This window comes from Coturnix japonica, chromosome 7 (assembly GCF_001577835.2).
Source record: "Coturnix japonica isolate 7356 chromosome 7, Coturnix japonica 2.1, whole genome shotgun sequence".
Taxonomy (NCBI): domain Eukaryota; kingdom Metazoa; phylum Chordata; class Aves; order Galliformes; family Phasianidae; genus Coturnix; species Coturnix japonica.
Window position 1 is genome coordinate 16,342,901 of NC_029522.1, and position 15,226 is coordinate 16,358,126.

Here is a 15,226-nt window from a genome sequence, read left to right on the forward strand (position 1 = left end):
TGCTGTCTTAAGTAATCTTTTCAAAACACCAGCTTTGTTGTGGCCATTCTGTGAACCCAGTTGATAATAAATAGTTCAGCAGGTGAGAGAAAATGGAAAGAGCTGTTTTGACTTTCTGAACCACCATAGAGAAAGTGAAGATGCGTGAATGGAAAGGAGGGGCCATCAGAAGAAAGTCCTGTTCTTCTGTATCCTGAATGTTGCACAAAATTACTGAAGTTCAGATATGCATTCATTGATACGTTATTGTCTGTTTTAAAGTCTATCAGCTGTTTCAAAGAGAGTTCTGCTTTGCTTCATGGAGCTAAAAGCCATACATTACAGTTTCTCATATTTAATTTTGGGAGCCAATTCTTGTTACTTAACTGGACTTGTTCACTGTTAGACCTTTGTGGAAGTGCTGACTATTTCTTTCCTTGCTACTGTATAAAACGGCTGCATAAGACAATATAGTTCTTTTCTGAGGTATCATTCTGGAGGGGAGGAGATGTATCCTATGATGTGCTAGCTCTTGGGCACGTCAAACCAAATAACCAGCATTTTGAAGCTTAGATACTGGCTTTAAAGAGGAAAAAAAACCTGCATTTTTTTAGGTGTGTTAGCTAGCTTTCTCATAGTCTGTGATCCACACATAAATGAAACATGACAATTTTTTCTTTTCATGTTGGTAGCATTAGTGTTCTTATAAGTTTGTCCTTCAGTTAATCATGGATATTTCCCTTGAAAGAAAGATGTGAAGTAGCACACTTTGTATAATATCTCCGTTTTTCATGCTGAGAAAGATTGTCAAGCTTCTCTGTGTCAGTAGTGCACACCTGTTTATTTCCCATTGTTAATGTAAATTACTTCCTACTGAAGTAATCATAATTATTGACTTAATACTATAGCCTTATTTTTAAATTTGCCTACTGCAAAGGGAAGACATTCCAGGCAAACTGTTATGCAGAAGTTTTATTTCACTGAAGTGTGTTTTTCTCACTTCTGTGCAGTAATGTTACCAACAGACTAGTCTAAAACACGCTCTAATGCAGGGAGCACATGTATCCTGCTTTCAAAAACTTCAGTCATTTAAATTATTTGAATTAAGCTATTTCTAATTTCGAGTTTCTAGGTCAGTACAGTGCTAAAATATGCCTCTGTGTGAAAGAACTAATCCTTAAATTACTTTTGGCATAAAAATGGAAACATCTGATAGTGTCTTGAGTGGCTTGTTCAGCTGAGCTAAGTGCTAAAAGTCCTTTGTTTATCAACTGTGTCCTTCCCAGTGAGTGTCTTTCCTCTATCAACAGACTTCAGGAGGCAAGAACATTTTGGTCAGATAGGAACAATTTTAGTTATGAAATATGTTATAGTTTATTCTATGTACAAAGGGAAAGAATAGAAAAAGGCTGTATTTTATATACAGACTAGGTAATTTCATTAAGGGTCAGGCAATCCAGGTTTCACTAATGCTGAAGTATCTGCTGTTTCCTAGTAGGTATGAATCTTAGAAATGGGAAAAGGCACAGTAGACTTTAAGTTTTTAAATGTGTCCTTAAATAAACAAATGCCACCAAGCAGCCTCATTAATTCCATGTGATAATGCTTGCCCTGCTTGCAGCATGTGACCCGTGGGGCTTTATCTGGATATGTCTGATGGCCATGCCTTGCTCATAGTACTGTCTGCCTACTGGGTGACACTAGGAGCTCATATACTGGAAAAATGATGCTAGCAGATGGCAGGACATCCTTAGAAAACACGTTGGTTATTTGTTGTATGTGGTTTTCTATTATGTATTAAAGATCATTTTAGGGTGAGCCTGTGCTTAGAATTGTTTTGCAATACCAGTAGCTGTAAATCTTTTTCTGTTGTTTAAATGTGTAATTAGAATGTGAATTTCAGTCTGTCTATGAAAGTACTTATTGGGGAATCAGAGATTATAGATACAGTCAACCTAATTATTGACTATAATTAAAGTCAGCAAGCATATCTTCAAGAATTCCTTATTCTAAGCTTACCAGTGGTGACTGTTTTTTCAGTTCATTACTTTTTTTAGAGCTACCAATTGTTTAACTGTTTAAGTTCTAGATGTGGGCTGTTAAGTGCAATATTTGAGTAAGGTCCATGTTTTCAAAACATTCATAGTATAAAAATTAATTCACTGAACCGAGTAATCATGATGTATTATTGACAGTGTTACTCAGTAACTTTTTTTTTAAAAAAAAAAAAAAGACTGAATTTTAATAACAGGTTGGTGTTTAATTATATAACTGATTTAGTTATTATAGATATAATATAAAAAAAACTAAATAAAATGCTAGGGAAAGTTAAGCTTGTATTATTGGACTAGATGATATAAGTGTAGGGCTGTTCTCATACTGCAAGAATTTTTTTGTAGAGGTCATTGTCTTAAGTGATAAGAACTACAGACATTTAACTGAAGTGATGATCTCTGTTGGAAAGAATAACGTAATGGCAGATATGTAAGTTACTAGTATAAGTCAATACCTTACCAAAATATGAATTATTTCCATAATATGTATCTTTTTTATATAGGTTTTTATTTGCATGCTATTTTTTTTTTAATCATAAAATATGCTGTGTTCAATGCCTTTTATAGCCTTTATATCTGTTTATTTCATTTATTTATTTATTTATTCATTTAGAGTTCCTGCCTGCAAGCAGTGTCGATAGGCTGGGAGGGAGGTGTTTATGTACAAACCTGTGGTCACACTTTACACATTGATTGTCATAAATCTTACATGGAGTCTTTACGGGTAAGTAAAACTGCAGATTGTCTTTTTCACTTGGATCTGTACAGTTCTCAATACATTCAGTTGGATTTATGCTGTCCAATTCAGAGAAAAACAATGTGGTACTTATGTTTTGCATCAATGGACAAATTGTTTTTATTACCATACCAAACCATAGATTCCTTATTACACCTTGAAGTTACTAACAGAAGTACTTTATTTTATAACTTATTTAGATATAACAGGAAAAAAATGTTTGATGAAAGTAATGTTGTCATTAAAAAGTGAAATCCTTCTTGTTTCTTTTTTTCTGGCATGCATGTTCACTTAGTGCAGTCCTCACGTTTTCTCTCGTTTCTGTTGAATTGAATTTTATTTTGCTGTTTCATGTGTAGTAGAAATTACCCAGGAATTCTAGAAAAAAGGTATATTTCAAAAGCATGGATTTAGTTAATGTCAAAACTGAATTTTTGTATCAGAAGTTAGATTTTTACCTCACATTACACGTATCATTTATATGCATGCAGTTTGGAGAAATGAGTTTAAGCATCTTAACTCTTAGAATTTTTTTTTCTCTCATTGAATGCCATTAGGAAATTACCCCTATTTGTATGGCATTAAATATTTTGTTAGTCAGACCTCAGAAGCTGTTGTTTGGAACAGGCATCCATATTTTTATATGGTCTGAGAAAATGGGATGGTTTTTCTATTAATGTTACTGGCCTCTTTGTGGCCCAGTTGTAGATCTTAGTGGCACTCTAGAATGTTACTAAAAGCAGAGCAGTGGTAGGACATCATCAGTTTAAGCAATTATTTATTTCTTTATTATCTAGTGCAATAAAATAAAGAAAAAATTATGTTTTTTGTTTTCTTTTTTTTCAATGTGGAACTGTTTTTTTATTGAAATTAATTATTGTGGTAAGTCCTTAGTTTTATTTTGTCCATAGCTTTTCTCAAAATAGAAAGAAACAAGAGTTTATGACAATGTTCTGTAGTTAACAATCAGCATTGGTCATCATGTGAAATTCAACTTTTGAGGAGCTGGAGCCTGAGCCACCTTTGGATTCAATGAATTGTTCTTTTCCTTTTAACTGTAAAGATATGTCTGGGGTAATTGTGTCCTCGAGGTAATTAAGTAAAATTTGAACTTTCACTGTAGAATCTCACCTCACAGAATTTTAGAAAAATAACATTTTTCATTATATAGATACTGAATTTCCTTTCCTGCTAGCTTCTTACCTCAACACCAAATAAAATTTTACTGCATCTCTTTCTATTGTTCAAGATTTATAGATTAGTTAAGTGAACTTTTGCCTTAGTCTCTATCACTGCTAACTGGATTAGAGCGTAATAATTTTGACGATTTGTAGCATTCCTAGTACCAAATAATTTGTAGACTTCATGTTTATGTGGATAAGTACAATTGGAAATCAACATCCAGAAAAGTATATGTAAGTTTACCAGAATGCCTTGGCATTGGGGCCAATTGATTGATATTTAAGTTATAGTTGGACTTGATTTTCCTGTTCACTTCTGCTTTTTTTTTTGTCATGCTGCTCTCCAGTGACTACCAAGTTTCTTGGTCTGCATCTACTCAAACATATTTAAGTACTTGATGGAGGGAGAATTATTCTTTCTTTGCAGTTTTTGGTTCAAGTCCGTGTTAATACTGCCAGAGCTATGAAGTCTTGTCTTGAGCAAATTTCAGCTACATCTTCTTTATTTTCTTTTAGAATGACCAAGTCCTCCAGGGTTTCTCAGTCGACAAAGGAGAATTTACTTGTCCTCTCTGTAGGCAGTTTGCTAACAGCGTTCTTCCTTGTTATCCTGGAAACAATGTGGAAAGAAGCCTTTGGCAGAGTCATAGTAACAAGTGCATGCAAGAGCTTGTACAGGAAGTGGAAGATCTTCAAGAACAGCTGGGAACTTTCCCAGTAAGCATCAGTGTAAGGCAGAAAGATCCTTGTTAATTTGCCTCTATGTATCAGTTTTTACCTTAGATTGTGTTTGTGACCTTTTAGAAATGCAGCAACGTGAGAAGCTTCATTTTCTATTGACATGGAAGATAACATTATTTCACTGTTTAATCAAAGTTTTTCAAACACTTGCAGCATTTATTGGATTGCCTGCTAGAATAAGCCATAAAAGAAAAGCAAAAATGTGATTTTTTAATTTTTTTATGGATTACATTTTCACTTATCTCTATAGTAATATACATGGAACTGGGTCATATAATATTAAATTCATTTATCATTTCTTTACAATATAAAAATATCAATATCCTTCTGACTGGAAGCTGTTAAGGGTGTCTGTTAAGAACAATTTAAGATATGGATTAATTGTTGTACTTGGAATGTAGTTTACCAGATGTTTGCATATTATAAAGCTTCATAGGCTTTTTTTTTTCTTTTAGTCATACAGTCTTGATGGAGACGTGTTACTTTCCCTGTGCAATGCAAATTCTGTTAGAAATAATGCAAGCTGAAGAATCTCACTGCTTGCACTGTTCTCAGAGAGTCAAAGAAACCCAAAAACCTGTAATGTTCTGTGAGACAGAATATTGTCTTTTAATTCCTGTTATTTCGTAACTGGGAGTGTATTCGTATAAGCATGAAAGTCCTAAACTTCATGATCAGCTGTTGGACTTCTTTGGGTAAAACTAAGTAAACTTTTGTGTCCTTGTTCATAGTCTGAAACAAACCTCAGTAAAGAAATGGAATCTGTAATGAAAGACATAAAAAGTACCACACAGAAGAAGTACACAGATTACAGCAAGAGTCCTGGATCCCCTGACAATGACTTTCTGTTCATGTATTCAGTAGCCCGGTGAGTATGGTTTTGGTTTTTCTTTATTTTGTGTTCATCACTATTGGTGTCACCAAACAAGTTTTCTTCTTGCGTGTAAGTAAATTTTAACAAGTATAGCACTCTCTCCTCAAAGCACACTGTGAACACTTAGTAGATCAAGATTTTGTTTTCTGATTTTCATATGCAGACATGCAAAGTGGAATGATGCATCTCTGTTTGTTTTTAGTAAATGCAGAAGAGGCACAGAACATGGAGAGCATCTTGTCTGCTGCTCATCTCATTTGGTTTTTTTATTGAGGATTTGCTCCTGTTTTTTGTTGAATTTATTTTCTTCCTTCCTTTCTAAACTATTAAATCTTCTTTGCTGTTATTCAGAGATTATTTCTGTATCACTGCTGTATTGATGCTTTTTAAATCATGAGGTGATTTTAATCTCTCCATCAGACATTAGTTTTCTTTACTTAATTGGGGATTGCAGAAGAAACCTTTCCTACATCAGCAGTTGGAGTTCTTTTCATGTGATTAACATTTTTTTTCTAGAAAGTTTGAAAACTACCAGTGTTTTTCAGGGCTATGTGATTCCACACACATTGCTGTCAGTATCACAGCCAGGAGAGCCAAGAGGTGGAAATGGTTCCCACTCTGGCTGTGCTGTTAATGTTAAGATGTGCTGAATAGTTAATCATTTTGGACTTATTATAATAGAAGATTTTTATCCTTCTGTTTTCTTCATGTTGAGGGGGCTGAGGTGGAATAGTGGAACACAGATGTCTCTGCAATACCCTTTGTTATCAGATACCAGATATCTATGACTAATACCAGATATCAGTTTTTCTTCTTTGGGAGACTAGACAGTGAGCTCTGTATCTTTTCAGTAGAGAGCAGATGGTACACAAGTTTTTATTATCGGATTCTGAAGGCAAAAGGGAGCTTGAAAAGGCAGAAGCTAAGCAAGTTCTTCTCAAAAATGATTAGGGATGTGACTAATGTAGACCATCTTACAAGGAGATGTGTTTCATTTTAACAGAAGATGCTTTTCCTGTTGTGTGCTGTTCCATCAAGACTTTGGTGTGTCTCAAAGGAGCTGTCTTATAGGAAAGGCTAATATTTAGCTTTTTATGACAGCTGAACTGTAAGTTCCTCTCTTTGAGGAGCTTGGGGCAGTGGTGCATCAAGAAGAGTTTTTACAGAATGGTCATAGAGTTTTGTTTTGTTAAAGATTACGTATGTCTTGGTGAAAGGGAAATTGAACATACTGGATCTAAAAGTGTTCTTAAACACTGAGGTAGTGCCTTTTGACTTAATTTTTTAGAAACCTTTAAATGAGAGGCTGCCATTAGTTTTGTTCTCCAAATTAGTTATCAAAAGATTAACAGAAATCAAACATACTGGTTTCATTTATATTCCCATGATGAACCATCACGTTCTGATGTACAGTTGCTATTTTGTCCACTAATATGAAATCCCTGCTTTCTTGCTGGTAGATTTTTAGAAGTTCAGTGAGCACTGCAAATCGCCTGAAGAGTGGAAAATTCCCCTGTCACACAGATGCCCTTATCAGCAGCAACCAGATGGAGCTCTGAGCAGGCACATTATCAATGTTAAATTGCCTTTTTTCTGAGTAGGGAGGATTAAAGCATTCCTTCAGAAATGGGTGGCATAAGCTGCAAACTTAGGCACAGTAATATTCTGAAATGTTACTATTTTAGAAACATATGAAAGTGCCTTAATAAACACTGCATACCAAAAATACATTATTCTTTCAAACTGACAGAGCTGAAATTTTAAAGAAATATTTTAAGTAAATAGTCATCCTTTGGTTTCTTCATAAATGTGTGTGTGTGTGCATGTGGGGGATGTTCTAAGTTAAATATATTATGCATATAATTTTTGAATAGATTTTAATGTGTATTCAGTCACCTTGTATTGAAATTTAAGTTGTTCAGTTTTATTTAAAGGACTAAAATTGAGCTCTGCATTTTGGATTAAATAAGCAAAATAACATTTCAGAAATAGACTTATTCCTTCTTTGTAATTAAAGGAATGTATGTTGGTTTGTTAAAACAGCCTTTAAGAGAGCATAATGCAAATTGTTTGTTCCAAATCTTCAGGGTAAAAGACAATGCAGTACCTAAACATCCAATTCCAAAATCAAACAAAGCTATTGAATAAGGCTTAAACAATTGATGCCTAAGTATCAGATTACAATAATACAGAGAAAGCAAGCATCAGTGTGGCATGCAGAGATTTAGTGACAGCTCCTGTGTCATACTAATGAGCTGCATGAATACCAGTGTTTCATTCAGAATTAACCTCTAATGCTTTTATTAACTAACTTATCAGCAACGATCAGTACTTCCATTATAATCTAAACTTTCATATTTAGAGACTTGATGGCATGCTTATTGTACTGGTTGTTTGTTTAAAGCAAAACGAAAGCCCAGCTTTTAAATAGAGCGCTTTTCAGGCATATCTGATTGACTGAAATTTAACAAAGCTGTGCATTTCCTTTTTAAAATTGCACATAAATTCCCTTATTTTGAAGGAGTTCTGTGGGCAGAAGCTTCCATTTTAAGAGAATTGTGATTGAGAAATAAACAAAAATTAATATGGGACTTATTTATTGAACTATTTTAGATTATGTATGGCAGTGTCTTGATAATGTTTGCTTTATTCTGAGTCATATTTTGACAGCATCCAAAACTAAAGATAGGTTCACAGCATTCTAGAAATTACTATGTATGCTGGGAGTTTGTGGTGACTCTTGTGTCTCTAGAAGCCTGTAGAATACTATTCAAACACTGTTAATATTTTTCATGCAGAACAAACCTGGAACTTGAGCTCATCCATCGGGGAGGCAATTTGTGCTCAGGAGGTGCAAGCACAGCTGGAAAAAGATCATGTTTAAGTAAGTCTTGTTTTTTGAAGTGTAATACTGGTTATGAGAACACTGAATGAAATGTCTTTTTCTTTTTTAAAGCTTTTAAGTAACATTAACTTTCTTCTTCAAAGAACCTTTCTTCTGCTACGCCAGGTCTTTTTTTTTTTTTTTTTTTTTTTACAATTTGAGAAATCTGAAGTCTAATTTTCACAAGTTTTAGTTAGGGCCATTTGTTAGGGCCATTCGTGTGTTGCAAGTGTAATCTATTTAGAAAGCAGTTGTCACAGTGTCCATGTAATACTTTCTAAATAGTTCATGTTTTTGTGAGTTAATATATTAAGTATTTTAAGGGTGAAGCAGAACTTGTCTATGAAGCAGGAAAGCTTTGTCTCCCTCTTGCTGTTGCTAATAGTAGTTATCTTTACGTAACTCATTATAGCAACAGATTCTAAAGATAGTGCCCCCGTTTTAGTTTCTGTAGCTCTTTAACTGCTGGGAGAGTTTTGCAACCATTTTTAGTAGGATCTGTCAAATCTTTATTGTTTTTAAAACTTCAGTAAGCAGAAAATAAAGCATTTGTAGTTGACAAGTAATTTATTTACTTAACATAAAAACTTTAATCTTTTACTGGGATGTAAACTGTTAGGAATGGATTTTTTTTTCTTTTTTTTTCTTTTTTTTTTTTTGTCAGGAAAAATTGGAAAGCCTGTCAGAATAACTACTGCTAATAGTACTTAGTTGAATTGAAGTTATATAGTAGGAGATTCAGTACTAAATGCCAGAGAACTTGGGTCCATCTCTCTTTTGATATGTTATCTCTGGACAGTGCTTTCCTCACCATTTGAGGTGATGAGCCATCAAATAAATCCTATCATGCACTGTGCTGCCAGCATCTGCACTAGACTAGGAGCCTTCTGTTACCTCTAGCAGAGGGAGTTCAGTTTATTTCATTTGGTGAAATCAATAGGATAATGTTTTTCTCAGTGCTTTAGCACCAAATAATGTCATCAGGTTTTGAAAGGGCACTACTTCGCAGAAAGTGGTGAAACTATCAGTGGGCTGGACAGCTCACTCAGTGTATGTCTATATTGCTCCATCAGTTCTGTTTGAACTGTATCAGTTGATGCCAAGGGGGGAACTGCCTCAAAGTAATAAATTCCACTGAGCTGAAGGTGTGGTAGCTGACTGTAATGTGTTGCATAAACCACTTATTTAATTCTTATACTTTCTGCACCATTCCTTCAAACTCATCTTGCATAAAGAAGGGCTTTTAAGTACTTCTGTGCTATTTTAAAGAGAGCGTGCTATTTGTTGACAACTAGTGAAAAGATCAGTCAGGATTTTTTTTTAATGTATCTATATCTCAAGTCTTGAAATGCATGGAGAGTGTGTTTGTGATTGGGGATGTTTATTTTTGGAGAACTGGAAATTGTATGTGGAGGATACATCTTTGCTGCAGAGTTGCATTATGCTGGATAATGACTTAGAGGGGACAAATCGTGTCTACGTAGATATCACACTTCCCCGTTTTCCAGCACTTCTAGTATTTTGCCAGTAACACCATTAAAGAATGAATCTTTGCCTGTTCATTAAAATAGGTCACTTCCTATAAGTTTTGTTTATCCCAGTAAAATATATTATGTTCCTCTCAACTGAATTATATGGAAATAGTCTTCTTAATGATGATTTAAGTAAGATTACGTAAACTATTGGTTTTAAAAGTATGTAATTATGAAATTGTGAATGTTATCAAATACATAATTTTTCAGCATCACAGAGTCATTTGAGTTGGAAGTGGCCCTTAAATGTCATCTAGTTCATGCAAATGAAAGCATGAAATTTTTGTGTAGGGTGCCTCTCTTCTGTAAAAGAACAGAGACTGAAGGGATGTTATTGATTATTGTTTTGATCTTAATGATTACTTACTGATAAAACTTACAACTCTTTACCAGCTAGGTTTTAATACTTTCAGTTGTGATAATTTTTTGATAGCAGCGTTTGCAGTATTGTTAACTGTGTATTAGTTTTCTCCATGAAGAATAAAATAATACAATAAAAAACTTCAAGTCTTGTGAATCTTCATCTTCAGAATTATTGTGTGTAGACAAGGGAATATTTTCCCCCTGTGATCCAACTCAAGTATCTTCATACACTGAGATGTTTTATTATAATCTTTTTTATGTTTCTTTCTTGTGTTGTGTACTTCTGTTGGCCAAATCTTCTAGGCAAATACTCTGCTTTTTCCTTCCTGGCTTTATTGTTGTAAGGGTTCTAGTGCATACCTTTTGCTGAAGAGTTAGGGACAGTATTTAGAAACAATACATTTGCTTTTTGCACACTTCTGGCTATAGTGTGATAAATTTTTCATATGTAGATCAGATGTTGGTATAAATATCTAACTTGCTCTCAGAAAACTGAAGTCCATGAAAGTGTTTGGGTGAAAGGCACATTAAATGAACATGGTGTTGTTTTAAACAGCATAGAGACATAAATATCATCTGGTCATTGTTAAAACAGTCACATGCTGCTTTTTATGTACTGGATTAGTACTTTTTAAAATTGTCATGTAGTTTACTAATCATAATCAATCTTGCAATAAAATTGACTCATTTTTATTGTTAGGTTATGGGGTCCATTTAGAGCGGAGCTGTACTCTTCTTCTGTTTAGTGCTAGTAATTTAGTTTTGGGCAGTAATCTAAATATGACTGATGGCAGTAAAATTACTTTTCCATATATACAGCAGGGTTTGTTTCAGCAAAGCAATTATGTAATTATGTGTTTTCTTCATTGCCTCTTCCATACAGTTGCATTTATGGGGAAAAAGGTGTAACTCTTCAGATATATACAATATATAATAAGATTTTCTTTCTGTCTTCATTTTTTCCAAGAGATATTCCTGATTGGTTTGTTGGTTTTACTTTTCACTTGGAGTGTTTCTTCAGCTTCTTCATTACCTTATGTGGTGAGCTAAGAATGACTGAAAAGAGTCCCACTGTAGGATGCATATGCTGTTTCCTTCATCTTGCTTGTACAGCATTGAAGCTGCTTTTGGTTTTATTTTTAAACGTGGCTCATTGTATGACAAAAGTAATTTAAAATATAACCAGTTCTTTTCTTACGAGGTAATGAGGTGTCTCTCCTGTGATTAAGCACACTGCTCCGTGTTGCTCTTGTAACAACTGTAAAGTTTGGTGATTAGAGATAGCAGAACAGAGCGTGTTGTCCCAGGTGAGCTTCTACAGCATCAGGCGTCAGTGGAGGCAGTGGGAACAAATAGGTCACGAGCTACTTTAGTGATTGCGCTGTGAGGGCAGCTGCTCTTGGAAAGTAAAATTAAGAATGATTAATGTAGCTGCTTGAGTCGGTGATCGAGTTTCTGTGATGAGAATGCTGAAGAAAATGTGACTGTAACATTTCCAGTTTCAAGCGTATGTGTGGTGTGTGTCTGCATGCACAAGTGTGTTACTGCACAGCAGTCGTAAAGGCAGAAAGCAGAGGACTTAAGGGCCTTTAATCTTAAGGACTTGGCTAATTTTCAAGTCTACAGCCTATTCTCTGTTAGTTTTAGGAAATGATTATGATGTATAATTGTTGTCCAGGCCTTTTTTTTCTGTCTTGTAATGATTGAGATCCGATGGTTTTAATTTTTGGTTCTGTTGTTCTGTATTTATGGAGCATCTTCAGAACACAACATTAATGCTGAGCAATTAGTACTTCTTACCACTAATGTATATTTCTCTTTAATTTATGTAGAAATATTTCTATGTGATTTTTACTCTAGTAATCTTGCAATAGTTACTGAAAGCTTACAGAAAATTCTAACTAAATCTTTCTGTTTTTTGGTAACTGCTATTATTCCTTCTTCTCTTTGCCATTAGAATAGGCTTGGGGGTATTGTTTGTTTGGGTTTTTGGTTTTTTTTTTTTATTTTTTGTTTTTGTTTGTTTGTTTGGTTGGTTGGTTTTTACAGGAAGGATTAAGAGGACAGGAAGGATTCTCCTGTCTTATTACTCCAGCTTTCCTATGTGGAGCTCCTCCTCCACACACTCCCTATAGCTCATGGAATCTGGCGTTTTGGCATCAAATGCACTAATTAGAAGAGGCATTTACTTACAAGAGCATGTCAAAAACATATCTGGGACTCGTGTAATCTGGCCTTAAATAAAGCATCCAGGATCATTACACCTTCTGTGATGGTTCTAACCATTGAGGAGCTACAGTGTTACTGATTTTTATTATTATGGTTATTATTATTTTTCTTTTTCTATTCATTTAGTGTCTATATTTCATGTTTGTATGTGAATTAGGTGGTATCATTTGCCTTGATGATGATGTTAGTAACAGTCTAATCAGTGCTTTTGTTTTTCTGAGCGATTTTCTTGATGAGTTGAGCATTTTCTAAGGTGTTCATGATGATGTTTCTGTATGTATCTGCTCCTCATGTTTCGACATTTTCAACCACCTCAACTTTAAAACCTGTCTCCATTTTAACAGTGTGGCCAGTTCATGTGAATATGGTTTGTTCTTCTAGGAATTAAAATCCAATGCCATAATGAATTGCTCAGTGCAACAATCTTATTCCTGTGATCTAATATGGATATGTTTGCAGACAGTTCTCTGCAGTCACTGAAAAAAAAAAGGCAGAATATATAAATATATTTTTATATATATAATATATACTATGATATATATTATGTATGTTATAATTTATTTTTTAATTTTTAAAAAAACTTCTAAAGTCAGAAGCAAACAGTTTAGATGCATCCATTCCTTCTGACTTTGTAACAGCTTCTCACAAATGAATGATCCCAATTATTTTGAAAAAAGCTTATATCTGGTATTCATATATAGTATGAGAGAGGTAAAGAGTGAAGTCCCTTCTATAAGGAAAAAAGCATTCCATTGCTAAGTTGATTTCATACACTGACAAGTTTAACATAGAGAATAATTAGCTGTTTCATCTGCAATTAAGACTTCAGATTCACGCTCTTCTTAACTTTCATATCTCTTTTCTTCACTGATTCCAATCTACTGGATCACTGATGAATGGAAAGATGCTGTCAGCAGTTCTTTGCAGCTGCTGTTGCTAAGTGGACCACACAAAAACTTTACAAGGAGAAAAAATTTTTTGGTTTCCATATTAGCAATCAATTCCCATCTGCTTCTGTCACATGCTTTTTGTTGTGACCTTGACAGTTGCAGTGGGGCTGTGGATGAAGAAGTGCTCTGAGCCTGGTAAGATCTTCACACAGCAGTTTGACACAAGGCTGATTTCCGTATCCCTTGTGGTGAACTACTGCTTTACTGCTGCATTTCAAATACAAGCACTCATTTCTGAAAATAAAAAATAAAGGATTGGACCTAAATAGCAAAGTTGAGATTTTCATGTAGCCAGGGTTTGTTATTTAGTTCCCTCTAAAACACAATTGCAGAGATGGGGAATGAATGTGACATCTAGGCTTCTGCAACCAAAACAAGGTAATACTTAGCTTTCACGATTAGTACAGCACACTGTTACACACTGAAGTACTGTTAATGACAGATAGAAATATGATAATTTCAACTTTGTTCGTGAGAGATTTTACTTTATGGTCAAGAAACTGGAAAAAAGAGAAGTTAATAAATTACAGCAAAAAACAAATAGAAATTTGAGATCACTTTGGCAAAGACCAAACCAAGATTACTAGTGAGCCCAGGACTTGCAGCTGCATTTATCTTAGCTTTGCATGGCATTGTTATAAATTCTGCTATTCATCTGTCAAATCCATGTCTGGTCATTTCTGAATTTAACTTTGTCTTGTGTTGTGCATGCCAAGATTGACATGAAACGAGCTATGAAATCCCCCTGTTTTTTAATGGACTCCTGCTTGCAGAGCATTTTTAAGAGCTCTGTCAACATCTGTGAAGTCAGCATGCTTTAATATTGAAAACAGTAAACAAAGCAACTACAGGTGCTAGTGCAGGCAGTGTGGATATGTAGACAAAATACTCATCTTTTTTATGAGAAGGGAAATTTTTGAATGCTTTCCCTAATAAATTCAACCCCAGTGCAAAGATAATGTCTCTTATTAAAGTACCAATTCCAATTCATTTCATTGCTTTTCTCTCACAATGTTTATAAGTCTGGGAAGTAGAGCTGGTAAAGGAAGAGATAAAAATATGTACCAAGAGCAGTAGCATATGGAACAGTAGCTTTATTTTTCTGTTTTCAGAAATGGAATCAGGAAAGGCTAACATGAATCAGAGCTAACACTCATATCTAACTGAATATTCTTCTATTTCAATGAGAATGTTCTTTGGAAGATGGAGCCAGTCTTTCACACTTATGAAGGTCTTTTAGAGAATCAGCCATGATGTGTTTGGAATGCCAGGAGGCAGGGTTGTGACCTTACTTTCCATTCCCCCCAAAGGCTGGGCAGGGTTGTTTGGGGGTCCTTGTCACCTTCCTGCTGTGCTAGTATTTGTTGTGGGTGTGGTTTTTTTTGTTTTGCTCTTCAAGAGAGAAAACGTAAGTGTATTTTAAAAGTTCTCAGCAGCATATTAAAAAAAGGAGGATGTTCTGTTATTTTATGCTTACGTTTCAGAGTGAAATATTTACATGAATGCGCATTAAGAAAACCTCTGGTGTTTGTGTGGCCTATGGCAGATTTCTGTCAGTCTCATAAGCACAAGAGCACTTATCAGGTACCTTGAGCATAAAAAAGTTGCCTCTTCTAAATTCTCAGTGCTCTGGTGATGTCCTTTTTGCTTTCCACTACTGTGCTGTAGGTGCTGGCAAATCTTAGGTGAAGCAGAGGATTCAG

The 15,226-nt window shown here is 34.7% G+C and overlaps 1 protein-coding gene across 5 annotated transcripts in view; it reads left to right on the forward strand.

Moving 5' to 3' along the window:
* Positions 1–15,226, forward strand: part of UBR3 (ubiquitin protein ligase E3 component n-recognin 3) — an 85,362-nt gene that overhangs the window by 50,935 nt on the left and 19,201 nt on the right. For 3 of the 5 annotated variants that reach the window (XM_015868467.2, XM_015868468.2, XM_015868471.2), the window contains 4 exons: positions 2,647–2,757; positions 4,467–4,679; positions 5,423–5,559; positions 8,364–8,449. In XM_015868467.2, the coding sequence (XP_015723953.1) occupies positions 2,647–2,757; positions 4,467–4,679; positions 5,423–5,559; positions 8,364–8,449 (547 nt within the window). The remainder of the gene's footprint in view (positions 1–2,646; positions 2,758–4,466; positions 4,680–5,422; positions 5,560–8,363; positions 8,450–15,226) is intronic. The other 2 variants (XM_015868469.2, XM_015868472.2) reach the window with 1 other exon arrangement.